This window comes from Denticeps clupeoides, chromosome 7 (assembly GCF_900700375.1).
Source record: "Denticeps clupeoides chromosome 7, fDenClu1.1, whole genome shotgun sequence".
Taxonomy (NCBI): Eukaryota; Metazoa; Chordata; class Actinopteri; order Clupeiformes; family Denticipitidae; genus Denticeps; species Denticeps clupeoides.
Genome location: NC_041713.1, coordinates 12848243 through 12865920, shown reverse-complemented (window position 1 = coordinate 12865920; position 17678 = coordinate 12848243). Strand labels below are relative to the sequence as shown.

The following is a 17678-nucleotide window of genomic DNA, read 5'->3' as shown; positions in this document are numbered from 1 at the left end:
GAGATTATCTATTTCCTGTACTCCAGAGTTCCCACAGAGGTCAGTGACACAGCAGAGACACAACCTGATTGAGCACCGTATCTGCGGAGACAGGTTTTTTTTGAGGATTTTCTAGCCCTCCGTCTCTCCCCCTCTCCTCTTTACAGGCAGCCCTGTGAGCAGATGGCCGGAGTCATGAGGGAGGAATGGGGGAGGAAGGAAGGGCACAGGATGCGTGAAGAGGTGGCAGTTGAGAAAGGGCTTCTTCCAGATGTGAGTCACTTGTGAGAAACCAGCACACGTACTCTCTCAGAAAATAGAAATGAATGGAAATTATGACAATTCACAAGGTGTAGACCTTGCATTCTGGCATTCTAGAATTTTCCTAATTTTACCAGTCACAAGGGAAAATTAAAATTTGTTGGTGCTCAACATTCATTTCAATCATTTTTCATTGTACAAAACGACATGCAAAGTTTCTCCATGTGTCTTGCCAAAAGTCCCAGGAGATGTATGCATTATATTACATGGCATGTATGTTAAAAAAGTAAGAAATAACACTCCAGCTTCAGAACTGGGGGACAACTTGGACCAAGCACAAGTGCTACATACAGAATATCCAATAAAGCACAGTCAAGTAAATATTTAAATTTATATTGGTAGCATTTAGCAAATTACTTTATCTATCTCATCCTGGTGCCACAATGATAGTAACTGGGATATGAAGTGGGGTGAGCTGGTTCATAAGTACATGAGTGTCTTAAGAATCATAATACTTTTTTTTTTTTTTAATTGCTACCAGGTAAGGAAGCAGACACGTGATCAGAAGTTTGCCAGTTCGAATCCGGAAGCGCCAAGGTGCCACAAAGCACTGTCCCTACACACTGCTCCCCAGGCGCTGCACACTGCTCACCAAGGGTGATGGTTAAAAGCAGAGAGCACGTTTCATTGTGTCACCGTGTGCTGTGCTTGCTGTGCTTCCCAATGACAATCACTTCACTTTCACTTTCAATTCCAAAATCTACCACCAACTCAGCCTATTTACCAACCACTTTCTTGTATTTCTTGTAATCACCAGTATTATTGTTTAGATAATTTACATTCATAAAGGCAATATTGAGTAACACAATAACATAATTAATTGCTGAGCAACTGGTTGCATTCAGTTCCCAACAATTCTTTATAATAAGGGATGAGTGTTGAGTCATTTCAATCATTAAAAATAATACACATAATAATCTATTAATTGATAAATGCTAATCTTGGACACAGGCATTGGGCTTCAGGGGAAAAAAGGTCGGAAGCCACTGACATAAACAAAGCTTTCAGTGACTTGAAATTGATTCATTGAAAGAGCCCAATTTCTAATTACAGATGTCATATCCATGGTAAATAAGTATAAGTTATATTAGACTTATTAACACACTAACCAAAACTAAACAAGCATAAACCTAACCTATACTTTTCCAGAAGTTATTTAAACATACTGAATCAATCTTCCTCTTTTGCCTAGCCAGAATTCCAAGAAACGGATAAATGGATTGGATAAATGGAACCTTGTGTGCAGGTTGGATGATAGAGGAAGAACAGGACAAGCAAACTGACCTCAATATTACTGCTAGAAGTGGAAATGAGACAAAGGTGATCGGAATGAACTAGGCCTAGGCGGTTAAATGATCTTGATCACTGCTCACAGTAAAATTAATCTTCGTCTCAATTTTCCCAAGCATGATAAAAATAGTAGAAATTAGCATGTGTGTATTTACATCAGAGGTGGGAAAAAGTACTGAAAAAATTTAATGAAGTAAAAGTGTCTTTACTTTGCTTAAATTCTTCTCAAGTTGAAGTTTAAGTTGAGCTTTGTTGTCATTTCAGCTATGTAAATGTTAGACAGTATATAGTGAAACAAACAACGTTGCTCCAGAACCTGGGGCTACGTATAACCAAAGTTACATACTGTCATAATCCAGTCCGGAAGGGGTAACTGCAGGTCCGGAATCCATTTTCATTTTAATTTTTCCTGATCGTGTTCACCTGTGTAAGATTGTATAAAGCTGCCCTGTTTGTGTCTGTTCTCTGTCAGGTCCTGTTACTTGTTACTGGATGTCTTCCATGTCCTGTTGATCATGTATTAAACCCCTGTTTTGTGATGTTGTGTATATGCGTCCTTCTTGTCATGCCCAGCCATCATTCCAGATCACCTGCCTCGCCATGTCAAACCAGTGTGACAAAAAAGTGTGACAAGTAAAAAAAAAAATACTTAATTTAAAATTTACTTGTTACTTTCAATTACTTGGACTAGTCATAGGGACTAGCCATAAATCCAATACGGCACTAGTTGTTTTTATTCAACTTTTAGGCAGTATAATGTTCAGACCACCCCATAAAACATTTTTAAGCACAGCTGGCCTCAAATGTACCAGATCCAACTTAAACATTACAATAGAAAAGAGAAAATAAAGTTAAAATCACGGCATCCAAACTGAAAATGTTCAATAATTCCTTATTATCAAACTGTGCTTTTTGTTCTTTCTATAGCAAACATAAATATATCAGTTGTCTTTACAGACAAATGAGCACACTGACTGCTGATATAAGAAATGAAATAAAGCGTCCTGCCCCACAGAATACTACAGTATTAGACTGTAAAACTCTTGTTCAGTTTGAGCAATGTAATGTATGGAATACATAGTTAAAAAGCATATACAGTGCATCCGGAAAATATTCATAGTGCATCACTTTTTCCACATTTTGTTTATATGACAGCCTTATTCCAATATGGATTCAATTTCCTGAATTCTACACACCACATAAGCACAAGATAAAAAATGTTTACTGCCGTTTTTGGCAAATGTATATATAAAAAATAAAGCGCATGTACATAAGAATTCACAGCCTTTGCATGAAACTCAAAATTGAGCTCAGGTGCCTTGTGTTTCCCCTCATCATCCCTGTGATGTTTCTGCAGCTTAATTCAAAGTGAAAGTGAAGTGATTGTCATTGTGAAGCACAGCACACTTTAGTGAGCAGTGGGCAGCCATGACAGGCGCCCGGGGAGCAGTGTGAGGGGACGAAACATTGCTTAGTGGCACCTTGCCGGTTCGGGATTCGAACTAGCAGCCTTCCAATTACGGGTCCTCTTCCTGCCTCTCATTGGAATCTACCTTGTGATAAAACAGTTGATCAGACATGATTTGAAGGCACACACCTATATAAGGTCCCTCAGTTATCAGCTCATGTCAGAGCAAAGGAGTTGTCTCTAGGCACAAATCTGCAGAATGTTACAAAATATTTCTGCTGCTTTGAAGGACCCAATGTAGGTCCCATATAAAATTGTGAATTTGTTCTAAACTTAAAAAAAGAAGACTTGCTCTGAGCTTGAAGTGATGCATTGTTGTTTGTTTGCTTATTTCCACTTTCCACCTCGGATTTACATTACTTTTAAATGGAGACTCGAAGCTGCTGAGAATATGAAACGATGCACATAGATGTAGATGGCGGGGGTGTGCTAGTAGTGTTGTAGTCAAGACCACCTAAACCAAGACCAAGATACTGCAGAGAATTGAGGGTACCGAGACCAAGAAAACAGACTAGGTCAAGATCACTCAGATCAACATTAGAGAAAAACACGTAGCTGTAAAGTGTCATTACTTATTAAATTCAAATTCATGTTATCTTTTCAATTATATTGTCCATTTGTCTCTAATTTAAAATCTCCCAGACTTGTCATAGTTATGAGGCCTGATGGAAAATAATACTCTCAGGAATCCTCTCCTATAATCATTTTATCTGACCTCGTCAAGGGAGAGAGATGGGATGTACCAGAAAGATGTTCATATTAAGTATCATATGCCAGGGACTGAGGCCTCAGATAAGCTATGAATGATCCCTTGCTTTGAATTGAGCACAGTGGACATTTGGGTTTCATATGTTCAGTGACACTCTTAAACTCATTTTCTTCCAGCAAATTTGACAAATTAATATTAGTAAGACAGAGCTGGTTCACTGATCAGTTAGAGACTTAACAAAGGGTCATGTACAGAGCCTCTAAAGTGCCATGAACTGGCAACATGTTCACACACTGACACATGGCATTTCTGATGCTTAGAAATTATAAATGTTTACCAGAAAAGAAGGATAGTGAAAGGCCTAACAGTAACTGCAACCAGATGCTCTTGGCTGCCACCGCCGCGAAGGTGCATGCCCCTGCTGCCGCCCATGACACGACATGTTTAAATTTTCTGACGTTGCCAGTCTGAAATTTACAGACTGAAACTTATCTCACACAGCGGCTTCATTTGCTTCATGTTTTTTTTTGTCCATAAGCAATAGTGACCAGACGTCCTCTTTTTACCAGATATGTGTCCTTTTTGGTAGCCTCTAGGGTCAGACGCTTATCAAGATGCTTGTAAATTGTTTGACCATTTAAATAATAAGCAGACTTGTCAACCACAATAATTGTACAAATCTGTAAGAAATCACTTTTGTATGGTCAATTCATGGCCCACATGCAGTATAACTGTATGCAACACTCTCCTAGAGTTATACCGACTGAGTGACAGCCCTTATGTTCTATTAGGGCAGAAGAGGGCAGACTGAATGTTATCAACAGCTCCGAGAGGCCAGCAGTGAATGAATCAGGCTGACACTTCCATTACCCACCCGGCTCACTGTTTGGTCACACAATACAAGGCATCCGTGCAGCCCATCTGTTATGCCTACACCTTGTCAAAAGCACAGGTGCAGAATCCATTACTCTTCAGATCTCTTGAAAACCTATCCAATCCAAATGCCATGCAAATGGGATTTGGGCACTTGTGCCTAAGTATCGGTCACAAGTGTGTATTCTGGGGGCTCAGACTTTAAAGTACATTTTGTGTTTACTGCATTATTACAGATTAAGTGAGGCGCTATAGTGCAGGGCTCAGCTGCACCAGCCCTACACAGGCATGAATTACATTTGAAGCATCTAGACTAGTAATAACCTTGAGGTACATTGAGGTACATTGGATGGTCCAAAGCATACAACCATACAGTCACTGTGAATAATTGCTCACTTTCAAAGTTGAGTGGTGTTGAAGATAATGCACTTAACCCGTGCCAAAAGAGCCCATTAATAATGCACCATTGATTGTGTTTTTCATAATACCTTCTTGCTGTTCCATTAACATTTTTTGTTGTTGTTATTTGATCAGAACACATCATCATCTGAGTTCATGGGAACAATGGGGATTCATTAAATTAAACAAATTAAACACCTCTGCTCTGAGAGTTAACTGCCATGCATGTTGTACATATTTCCTTATGTGCACATCATGTATAAATAATGAATTTAAAATGAAGACAATTGTGGTGTATATAATAGAAATATAACATAACATAACATAATCTTGTTAAAATAAACTTCAGAAGTATTTGAACAGAGAAGCATTTGAACAGAACTTGCAATTATATATTCCACTTAATTAACTTGTTTTCTATTGTACTCTTTGTTTGGACATGAAAACGGTTTTTATTTAAAGATCTTCTCCTGGAGCTAAATGCCAAGCAGACTGATTGAAAGGGCATGGACATCAAACCTGCTATTTCTAAAGCTGTATAAAAATGGAACGAGTGGTCAATCCCTGACGTGTCATTTAGACTGACAGGCCTCAGAATGAGGTCGTCAGGTTAGGGCTGTGGATACAGAAGACTGTGTCTGGTATACAGCGCATCATATAGTACTGGGGGGAGGGAGTGTTCAAAATTATTTAAATATTGCAAAGACGTCACTATCATTGGAAATGAGCTTGAATAATGTAAATAAATGCCAAGAACTGCTTTCCTCAACGAAAACTCACAAGGCAACATTTGAAATGTTATTTTCATCAAAAGAAAAAAAATACAAGGGTCAAAGTGCATACATATATAAATATAAATTGATACATTCAACCAATTAGTAATTTCATTCTTTACCTGTACATGTACATTAGTGAATTCCACAAATCCAGCAATGTTTACTGTACTAAACACAACAGTAAAAACAGGCATAAACCTTTTCTCACCCTTGAAATATGAAGGCTGAATTACGATCACTGAGTAACTGTATTTAATTAAAATGCACTCTGCACTTCAAATGGTGCTCCTTGGAAGGCATGGTTTCAACATTAACTTTACATTACAGTGCTCTAAAGATTATATATATATGTATTTCCAGGTTTATACGTTGCACATACTGGGTAACATTTGATCTTTGATACATCCTTAATGATCACACAGCTTCATATTTAAATATTTAGCTACTATAACATGGTCATAATATAACATGGACTGATACATTAGATTGTATTCACACGCATTGTTACCCAGGAATTGAGCACAGTGATGTAAAGTACAACCAAACCTATTTCAAATGAACACAAACCAAGGCATGTTCAAGCAGACCTTGCAATGGGAGGCTGTAGCTGCACTATTCCTCCAGCAAAATGTCCAAGTCAACTAGTCAGTTTTGAGTAATGACCTTCCCAACCCCCACCTAATATTCCACTATAAACACCATTTCTATGCTAATGCACAACTTTTATGTCACAGTACCAACAGTTTTCATAATACTTTGTAATGTACAGTATATATTCCCCACCCCCCAGTTGATTATAGTTTTCTTCCTGGCCTGGCTCCCAAAACAACAATCCATCATCATCATCAGTTCTCCAGACACCTCTGTAATGCAGCCTCCTGCAGAGTTCATCCACTGGGCAAGGTCTGCTCCGCTCTGCGCCCTGCTGTGACGGTGAGAATATCCTCTCAGCACTGCTCCTCACCAAGGGACTCACTGTTCTCCCCCAGATCTATGGAGGCCGAGGGGCCTCTGAGCTTGCCCCGCCCAGAATACACGTCAACCGAGCTGGAGACGGACTGCACAGAGCGGTCGCGGAAGTAGTGGAAGGCCTCCTGGTCCAGGAAGGTCTGCTCCTCGCGGAGACCCTGCTCGAACAGTTTGCGCTTGTGCCTAAACTCGATGACAGTCTTTGTGTAGGAGTTAAGTGTGGTGACAGAGGCTGCCATGCAACAGGTGAAAGAGCCCCAGGCAAGACTGAAAAGAAAATAAGAATGAGAATCACTGTTTATTCTGCTTTTCAATGTGCACAAAATTACCAAAATTAAAGAGAAATAAGATCCTGATTCTTCTACGACACAAAAAAAATTGCAAAATGAAACCGTAATGAATTAAACACTCAAATACATTTCATCGTGAATATGGATGCGAAGTCACTGGCCCAGTTTCTTCAATATTTTAATGGACAGCAGGACAAAACACAGTGTGCTGAGAAGTGAAACTAGTGACAGGGATCTGCTCTAAAATTTAATGGCTTCTTCCTTGGCCCATGTTATACCTGTTTCATGGAAATCAGGCAGGTATTTTTGGTGCAGACAGACCACACCGGAAACATATCCTCCTTGACATATCCTCCCTCCTAATAAAATGTCCACATGCCTGAAGCAGTCTACAATTGCTATAACAGGCATCAATCTGAGGTATTTCACATTACGTGCATCATTCCTTTGTTTCAATCCTAAACTCACAAACATTTGTAACTAATCACTACACATACAGTGCATCCGGAAAGTATTCACAGTGCATCACTTTTTTCACATTTTGTGATGTTACTACAACACACTTGTCACACTACAGTCAAACTGTAGTCGATTAATTGATTTCTATCAAATCCTGGGACAAGTACAGTGATCTGATTTAATAGCCATGTCAAGCTATACTTAAACTAAAAAAAATAAAAAAAATTTTTGTTAAAAATAAACACAATTTTGTAATTTGAGAAGCCTTTATGAATTTCTGATGTATGCTTATTGTTAGTCAGGACTCATTATAATACGTCTCATCCAACCGTGCACTCTGGCTTGCCTTATCCTGATTGCCATTACTCTGATCAGTACACAGACCTTTGAGCCGCTCACAGATGAGTCTTTCAAAATTACAACCCGCTCTTTTGTAACAATGATTCATGAATAATAAGTTTCTTTTTTTCTCCCGTCTATCTCCATACAAAAGATGTTCAGTCTCTGAGGAAAGCCCCTGGTTAATGAGAAGCTATATCTGCCAGAGCGAGAAGTTCCTTAGGGCCAGATGTGTATCCAGGCCTGGGTCCTATACACACGTGCGATGGAGGTGCAGACCAGACAGGGTCTCCAACAAAACACACAAACAAAATGGCTGCAGCCACAGCCCATTCAAAAAACAATCGGCGGTGCTCATGAAATGAGCAGTAATTCCCTGTGTGAAGAAGCCATTAATATTCATTCATGCAGAATTTATAATGGTTTCACGAAGCAAAATTAAGCACCTTTGAGTTTGATTAATGCCAACTGAACTATGTCTAACCTAAACCTTAATAATGATCATTTCTACCAGCATCCCACAAATTAATCGCTACATAACTAAAGATGATAATTGGATTGATTCATTTTGTCTTGTGTCTGTTTCATTTTTAAGATTCTGTTCAGTCTTCACACTAACACTCAAGTATGATATAAAACATTTTTAAATGAAAAATCATGTGAAATATATTAGCAAATATGATTTCTCAGTCCTTGACTTAGTTCATGGACAATTATGGAGACCACATTGCTCTGTCCATATCTTATATCAGACTATTCATAGAAAGGTATTTTAACATATAAAACGAAACTGGCAAAAATAGACTACGATATAAAAGTATAGGAACATAATAGACACATAAAATGAGGAACTTTAATGTATTCACCAGATGAGACAGAGAATGTCTTATTGGACAGACTTTGGTTCAATAATTTGTAATCATTGTCTGTAATTTAGTAAATTAAAAAAATGGAATTTGCTTGAATTGGAAAGCCTTCATGAATCTGATAATGATCCAATGATTGAGACAGGCAGATCTGGAGTTTGAAGTAACAAAATGTGGAGTCTCACATGAATGTGCCTGAGGTCCATTGTTTTTTTCTGTACAGACCCAATGAACAATGCTAATGAACATTTTTACATACCTTCTGCTATTTTAGCTGCCATGTGCCTTGTGAAAAAATTGCATAATTGACCAAGCATTAACCCTGTATTTATTGTACTACATTGTACTTATTTATTGTACTACTAGTGTACTAGTAATAATTATATTTATTTATAATTATATTTATTCAGTAGTATATTCAGTGTATTAAAATTTCATCCACTTGATTTCGTTCAAATAATCTCAACCAAAATCATTGTTACATTATTTAGTATTAATAAAGTATTAACAACATTGTATGGGTAAACAATATATGATATTATCAAGTATAGCACTTTTTTTTTCATCAGAGAAGCCACAAATCTGTCATCATGCCAGCATTTTATTGCTTTTCCCTCAGGCCATATCTTGTTTCCCTCATAACCATTATTGTGTTTGCCTTTACTTTAACATTTGTACTTTAACATTTAACATGTTTTTTTGTTGGTCCTGGCTACTGTGCTTGTGTCATCTGTTTTTGGATTGAATGTAAGGTATTATGCATCCTGCTTTATTCACGGTTTGATGCTGCATTTGTAGCTGCCACATGACCATGTGGATTTAGAATAGAGTTCTGATCTTCTTTTGTTAATTATGCCATTCCATCATACTGAGTTCAATTTAACACATATTTTCCTTAAATGACTCATGAACTGGATGTGTTGCATTATTGCATTACATAAACAATGGAGACCTCTGACCCCCGCGTTTGTGATGCGTTCATTGTTGTCTGATTCTACACACCCATTTTACCCGGGAAAGCAGGTGTGACACTGACCAGAAAGACCAACCATAGTCCCAGGTGTGTGGCCTCCAGTCCTCTGGACCAAGACTCACTGTGATCTGAAAGACCTGTGTGTACATCATGTGAGCCACCATTCCCAGTAGACCTGTTGACACACACACACACACACACACACACACACACAAACACACAAACATATATATATACAATTAATCTGTGTCTTTCTTGTGCATTGTGTATGTGTGTGTGTGTGCACATTCACTGTATAAACACAATTGCTTGCTTAGCCTCTTATTCTCTGGATTATATCCAACTCAAGCTTTCTGACCTTTACAAGCACTTCATTTTATCTTTTTTTTCCAAAGCAGCTCAAGGAAATATCAGCTCAGGAGCTCCCGGAGCACACCAATAATTTTGGAGCGGGCTCGTGTCATGCAGCTGCGATCACAGATTTAAATCCCAGTCCTTCACATCTGAACCATCTCTGCCCAGACATCAGCAAGAGTGGAACGAGTTTATGGGCGGACAGAAAACCCTGGGCTAAATTCTGTCTTGCGCTATTGGCAGGAACATTGTGCTTTATGTTTCAACCAGCCTTGCAATGTCACACTCGCTGTATAAAGTCTGTGACAGTTTTTTTCCCTTGATGTCTGACTCTGCCCCAGGATCACAGTGCCACTACAATGATTGTGGCTTGATGTAATATTCATCATTCACCAAATCTGTTCATTAGTTTCTATTCACATTTCTTTTAAAGCTATGGAGTCACATTTTTCTAACTGATTTCAAAAGTAGAAAAATTATATTGTCTGTACATTGTCTTCATACAGGTGTGTTTGAAATAAGGACACTGAAATATCAGCTTCGACTAATACCGTTTATAAGCAGTTATAATGAAACCATTCCGTTTAATGCATCGTCAAACAGTTCATAGAAGCAAAAAATATTGGATACGTAGGGCTGTAGTAGCCTTACACCCTCGACCACAAAACTCCACTCACTACCATTGTGTCCCAGAGCAAGACACTTAACCCAGTCCCTGTAACTACTGATTGAAAATCGCTCTGGATAAACAACATGCTTATAAATGCAATGGAAGGTGGATTTGTCGCCCTTGTCCCCTCAAACTGTGTACTGGAGCTTCCCTAAGGCTATTGCACATGTTTTTGCCCCAGACGTCTAGCAGCATGAAGCCTCCAGACCACTGCCACTGCTTATAGAATTACACGGCATTAAGGAGCTGAATGAACAGTGCTGTGAGCCAGCAGACAAATAAAATAATCTAATTTCATAAAGCAGCAGCTGTTCTGGCCTGATGACAGGAGGGCTTTACCCACCCAGGGCTCAGCCGAGGAGCGGGAAAGGCCCTCCAGACACAAAGTAGTCGGTTATCATTTGGTCTTTCCATCTCAAGGGAAATGCATTGTTGCCAATACCGTGTGTACAGGAGTCAGGACACCATTAACATTTAGTTACTGAATAATAAGGATTGTGTGTGTTGTGATGACATCTGATCTTCAGCTCTGCTAGCTTTTAGATGTATGTATTTAAATTATACGGCACCTCTAGGGGGACATCGGTATGGGATTCAGACTTGTGACGGTACCAACACAACACTTTTAACCAAAAATTGAATACAGACAACTACAAATACCACAGCAGGGGGGTTGTAAATCTAAACGAAGGTACAAATGTGTTTCTGAGGAGGTGCTTAGTGCTGAACTGTACCTGAGAGCACAGTAAAGACTGCAGCGAAGGCGTTCAGCTTGAGTCCATCAATCACGTTGCTGGAGTGAAAGAGCTCTAGGCACATTAGACTGAAGCCAACGACCAGCAGCATGATGTATAGCACCTCGGAAACCACTGACAGCCAAAGGACACCTGCAAAACAACACACACACACACACACACACACACACACACACACACACACACACACACACAGCAATAGACCACTGATCAGTAACTCAAAGTGACAGGTCTCTTCATATGCTCTTTTCTGAGTTAGAATACAATAACTCTCTGTCCGTTAGTCGGAAATGGCTGGGGGTCTGAGCCAGTGGGATAAAAGTGTGTTATTATCCGTATTTGAGGGCCGGAGTTCCAGGAGTTTGTCTTATTCAGAATTCACACAGACATTCATGCCAGCAGGCGATGAAGACCACGTTCCTCAAAAGACAAAGAGCTGTCAGAACGGGCCTGTGAAGAAAAACGGCTAAAAGTTGCTAAAATATAAACAGGTGGACGCATTGAACTCCAAATTGGAAAATCCTCTGGTGAGTTGTGAGTTGTGCACAACTCACACAACCAAAGTCCTCCAGACGAACAAAAACCTCGTCTGAGTTACTCATTAGTGTCAGTTGGATGATGTGACGGCAACATCTGCAACTCAGAGACAATACTTTCTGCCATCACCGCATTGTTTTGTTCTGCTGTGTGGCAGATCAGGGGACATTTCCAATCTGTCAGTTTTTCCCCCCACTGCAGATGACGAAATGGCAAAATAATATTTTTGGATGCTTTTTTTCCCTACATATAGGAACGTTTCTGACTGTCTGGGCAGCTTTGCTTTTGAGTTTGTTTCATCCTGTCACCGCGCAGACCGCCTCCTCCACACGTTTTAATAATGGACCGCCACTACAGACAAGCCGGCTTGTGTCCGGCTCCTCTTTGATTTTGCCATTCATCCGAGTGTGATGAAGGCTCTGCAAGCAACCCGGGCTCATTTGTTTTCCACTTCACATTGCCAGCTTGCCAAAAATTGGACTGAAAACCCGAAGCGATCGGCGAAGACAAACCTTGGCATACAGTAGTCTGTAAGTCAGTGATGAAAGCCTAAGAAACTAGAGTGTGACAGGTCCGTAAAATATTAATGTTTGAAGTACTTATCTTCAGGAGTTCAAGAGCATTGGGATAACTTTGAAAAAAAAAAAAAAGAAATCTGGCCCATAAAAAACCCACAATAGAAAATGCGCCGAATTCCTCAAGCATCCTGGTTTGCTCACCAAAAACGCGTGTCTTCGGCAGAAGTCATTTTAAGAAAAAATATTTTTCAACAGTTCGAGAAAAGTATCTCTGTCAGCTCTTTACTGCTTCTGGTGAAAGTACCTGGGTAATGGAAGAACTGAGGGTAAAATTGCGATTTGCTTGTGATAATTTTTTGCCATTCAAAAATGCATACAATTATCCTTGTTTTGATGGAAAACTATTGTTTTGTCCACAAAAAAATATCATCCAGAAACTGTTCATGTTATAAATGTCTATGTTGCTGGATAAGTCTAGAATGTCTGCACTGAGGCCCATTATCAGCAACAATTAGTCTTTAGTTCCAGGAACTAACGCATGTCTCTCACTTTAAAAGGTTAATTGATTATTAGGAGAACCGCAAATAAATAGACATCTAGAATGCCAAAGGTCTGCCAGGCTGCAACTGCTGTAAATAGTCGACTCATCAAAAAAGTACACAATTACTTTTTCACAATGACAGTTTCTTAAAAATGTCTTATATGCATATGCTTCTTTCATTCATTTTTTTCCATGTAATCATTTTTTATAAATAACCCCAAACTTTTGAACAGTTGACTATCAAAGAATACGTCACAATCATCAGTTTAACACAATGTTTGCATTGTGAAAAAAATAAAGAATAAACTGCAAAGTGAAAGGACAGCATGGTAACATGATGTTGCTTCTACTACTGCTACTCCAACATCATGACTACACCCACAAGGAGTGCATTTCGTAATATCTGAAACAGCCACATCCTGGGAACACACATTTACATTTACAGCATTTATCAGACGCCCTTATCAAGAGCGACTTACAGTCAGTAGTTACAGGGACAGTCCCCCCCTGTAGCAAATAAGAGTTAAGTGTCTTGCTCAGGGACACAATGGTTGTAAGCGGGATTTGAACCTGGGTCTTCTGGTTCATAGGCGAGTGTGTTACCCACTAGGCTACTACCACCCATCCACATTTGAGGAAAGAAAGTTTAGGGTGGGTGCTCTTTACAACCAGGTGCCATTCCCCAATTCATGGAAATTTCCGATTTTTCTTTTGTTCCATACATATCATGATCCTTCCTAAATGACTGAATATTGATACAGGCCATACTGACAAGTATATGAAAATGCATTGATTTTGTTCTCTGGGTTTCTCAATAGAATATTATTAATTATATAGATAAACTGATTTCTTTTTGTCATTGTGATATACAGCACCAGCAAACATTGCACACAACAAAATGTGTCTTCTGCATTTAACCCTTCATGCTGTTAGCAGTGGGCAGCCATGAAAAGTGCTCAGGGAGCAGTGTATGGGGCCAGTACCTTGCTCAGTGGCACCTCAGTGTCGCTTTCACGGTTCAGGAATCAAATCCGCAACCTTCCAGCAACAAATCTGCTTCTTTATATACACACACAGATGACCTTGAGCCTGACTCATTCGTCTTTGGGCAAAGGAAGCCAAATTGAAAACACAACTGAGTCTAGCCATGGTCCCATTTGCCAGTCAGATTTGCTTCCTTGATGGATAAATATTCATTTTCAATTTGTCAAAAGTAATGAATTCCTTATGTGCCGGCGTAGCTTGGGGATATTTCAGATCTGATTTTCTTCCAATGCAAAGTTCTGCCTTCTTGAATAAACAGAGCAATTTACGCAGAGTCTGTTTCACTGGTCTCTGTGTGGCAAATAAATTATACACTGTACCAGTTTGAAGCATGGATTTAAGACGCAATTTGTCAGACACAGATATATACATATAAAGATCTATACGTTTTTCCATTTTTTTTTGTGTAATGTGTAATCAAAAGATATTTGCATTAGCAAATACTTGGTTGAAGTAATCTACAACCCAAGCCGCAAGTCAAGTGCGTCACCAGCTAAACGAACTAAAGGCACAAGGCCACCTCACCTCAGCACACATAAATACACTCACACACGCGTGTAGTAAATACGGCGTAATAAATGCGGCGGCGCCGCCTGGCAGTGATAACAGATCTGTTATACGCTGGCGCTGGGCGCGTCCCGCTGGACAAGCCTGAACGCAAGGCTAATGACCATCATTACTCACCTCTCTCAGACGCGGGGGCCAGATCAATAAAGCTCCGGCATTTCTCACCTGAGAAGACACAAGGCGACCATGGTGTTAACATCTGTGCCGGAACTCACAAATCTGAAGAGCCCGGAATGCACAAAAAGAACTTATTTCAAAGTGACGGGCAAAGGCCCATACAACGCTTTTGCGTTATTACTAAAAGTTCTTACTAAAAGACTTATGCTGCAAATATGTTTAAACTGGGTGGCAAAAACTACCCAGATTACAGAAAGTGTTGTATTAAAGTCAATTTAATGTTGCGATACAGTTCCCCAAGTCTAGACAAAAGTTCCAGGGAGGAGAGAGAAAAAAAAAAAAAGACACAGAGAGACCCATTTTTCACACGAGCGTTTCACCTCCTAATTTAGACTTTTAATTAATTTTGAGTGGCTAATGTGCGGCGCACTGCTGTGCGTTCATAAAATTTTACTCTGATTGTCTAATCGAGAAGTCATTACGCAGAGGGAGCGCGGGGAGACAGGAAACATAATCACATTCATAAGGACCAGGACACGGGGTCAGCCAAAGGTGAGAATTACATAAGTGCAGAAAATCCCAAGGGGGCGACTGAAGTGTAATGGCTTCGTATTTTACGACTCCAGCTCCAGAGCGGCGATGCGCTTTCCATTAACATCAGGGACCGTGACTACAAGGAAGGGTTGATGCAGTGCTGTACATGTGCAGCAAAAACCCTGACCCCAATCCACACCTTAACCCTGACCTCTATTTATTATTCAAATAGCTTGTCGAAGGCTCTGTAACACCGTATGCCCATTTTAAGATGTCATGAGTTATGCTTTGGTCACAAAAACCCGACCTAGCACGCAGAGGCTTTAAGGATTTTTTTTCAATGCTTGCCGTAGCCCATGTGTACTGATAGTTAACTTTGACCAGGTAATCAATATGTCGACAGATGTCACATTTGTCACTTCTCCAGGAGTCTATATTTGCTACTATACTGAAATATGTTCATTGTTTTAATGGGACATATAAAACTAACCCTCTACAGTCTTTGTGGTGGTCACCAGCCGTAATATGTGTTACATTTATGATGTACTACATGATAAGGGCTTTACAATATTTCAGCTTTTGAAGAGCTCTGCAAGTGCATAAATATATGTTTAATCCATAATCAGACTGTTATATACAATAAGAACAAGCGGCACGAATGGCGTCAAAACAAAAAGAAAACTCATTAAAGTTGTGGGACATAATCCCTGTGGCTGTTGTCTCGTTCAGAAAGTGTCAGTCTTCCTCTGTCTCTAAGCTGCGTGGATTGGATATTCTCTTACTGTTTAGTGTTAGAGTTACGTGTTTAGAGGTTAAGTACCCCATGCATGCATCAGATTTTATGTATTGGCTCACAGGCATGTATTTTGGCATGCATTAGATGGATCTTATATATTCCAGATGTAAAAGGCAGTGCAACCGGTCTAGATACTGGTCACTCAAAATGCTATTTTACTGCTATCTGCCCTCTAGTGTCGATTTTTAGCACTGCAATCTATTTAGAAGCATAAAATGTAGTTTTATTTCAATGCTGAGCATCTGTGTGTTTGCGTTTCATCTCTTGCATGCTCGGCCTGTTCACCAACTGCAGTTTTTAAGAACCCTCTTTCGCTCTTGCTCTTAGGTGATTAAACGCAGAACCAAATTAGAAGAGGATTTAGAATCTTACTGCCGTATATCGAAGGATTGAATGGGCCATCATTTACTGTCACAGGGTCTCTGTCATTTGGATTACGGGGACTTGCGTGTGACTCTTCCATTAGCATTACAGAGAAGGGTCCTTAATGTAAAGGGCAAGGGGCACCAGTGTACTTAATTCGATTTCGGGCGCACATACACATGCCTGTATTCCCGGCAAGGAGGCCCATTGACTAAATGTGGGCAGCATGAAAGACCGGCATGTTTGAAACTGAAATGTAAATGTAAATGTAAATGTATTGCATGGACATTCACCCTCCAAAAGTTGTTGCAAGCACATGCCCCGCCTCCCCAATTTTTTTATTTGGTCTCTGTTATATTTTAATCCAGTAAAAAGATCCGACACTTGATGTGAGAAATAACTGGAAGGATTAAGAGGATAAAACCAAACTCTTGTCAGTGTGTGTGTGTGTGTGTGTGTTTTAACTACAGGACTTGCGTAACAAGCAGTGTGTTCGGCAGTAAACTTCCAACTGTGGTTCTGTTGCATTTGATGCCTAATTTAATGCCATGTGCTCCGGCCTCCAGAAGTGCATGGGTGTCATATCAGTCTCTGTCTTCATTTATTTCATGTCCCTGGTGCTGAACCGTAATCTATGATCGTTTTTGCGTAATGTTACGTCCCTCCTCACCTGCCCCGTGGATGTTCTCCTCGCAGGAGTACCAGATGCCCGTGTGGAAGTGGCGGAAGAGGAAGCGGTCGTCCCCGGTCTCCCAGCTGTAGTGAACTTTGCTCTGGTCCGTCTCGTTCACGCCGTAGTCGATGCAGTTGTGGCGCCGCTCCTTGCTGCAGTTGGGCTTGGGGACGCGCTGGGTTCCCTCGCACCAGTAGGTGGTGATGAAGGCGGTGGTGGAGAAGAAGAGCGCCACCAGGTTCAAGCCCACGGACAGCAGCGCGCGGCATTTGCGGGTGGTCTTCATAGTCCGCGGTGTGAGGGAGTCTCTCCAAGTTCATCAATACAGTGAGGAACAGGCTCCTTCTGCGTCGACTTCCAATACAAACATAAAGAATAATAAACTAAATAAAATCTCCAAAAAATCCCTGAGAAGGACGCATGAGCGCTGATCTTATTAAAGTGCGCGCGAAGGCAGGAATCCGACACGCGCGCGCAGTCTATCTCACTCACTGCTCC

At 40.2% G+C, this 17678-nt stretch overlaps 1 protein-coding gene across 1 annotated transcript; it reads right to left on the bottom strand.

The window, feature by feature from the left end:
• Positions 1 to 5480: 5480 nt before the first annotated feature.
• gsg1l (gsg1-like) lies at positions 5481 to 17672 on the bottom strand. Its single transcript, XM_028986533.1, has 5 exons — positions 17178 to 17672; positions 14815 to 14862; positions 11470 to 11622; positions 9775 to 9886; positions 5481 to 7051 (listed from the first exon to the last, which is right to left on the bottom strand). The coding sequence occupies exons 1-5, from the start codon at positions 17464 to 17466 to the stop codon at positions 6763 to 6765; spliced, it is 891 nt and encodes a 296-aa protein (XP_028842366.1). The 5' UTR covers positions 17467 to 17672; the 3' UTR covers positions 5481 to 6762.
• Positions 17673 to 17678: the final 6 nt, after the last annotated feature.

What these genes read in the sequence shown, in the direction of transcription:
- gsg1l (XM_028986533.1), bottom strand. Translation starts at nt 17,466, where the DNA reads ATGAAGACCACCCGCAAATGCCGCGCGCTGCTGTCCGTGGGCTTGAAC. An exon ending in GGCCCCCGCGTCTGAGAGAG is followed by an intron (nt 11,623 to 14,814) that starts GTGAGTAATGAT and finishes GTTGTTTTGCAG; the next exon opens with GTGTCCTTTGGCTGTCAGTG. An exon ending in GACTATGGTTGGTCTTTCTG is followed by an intron (nt 7,052 to 9,774) that starts GTCAGTGTCACA and finishes TTTTCTTTTCAG; the next exon opens with TCTTGCCTGGGGCTCTTTCA.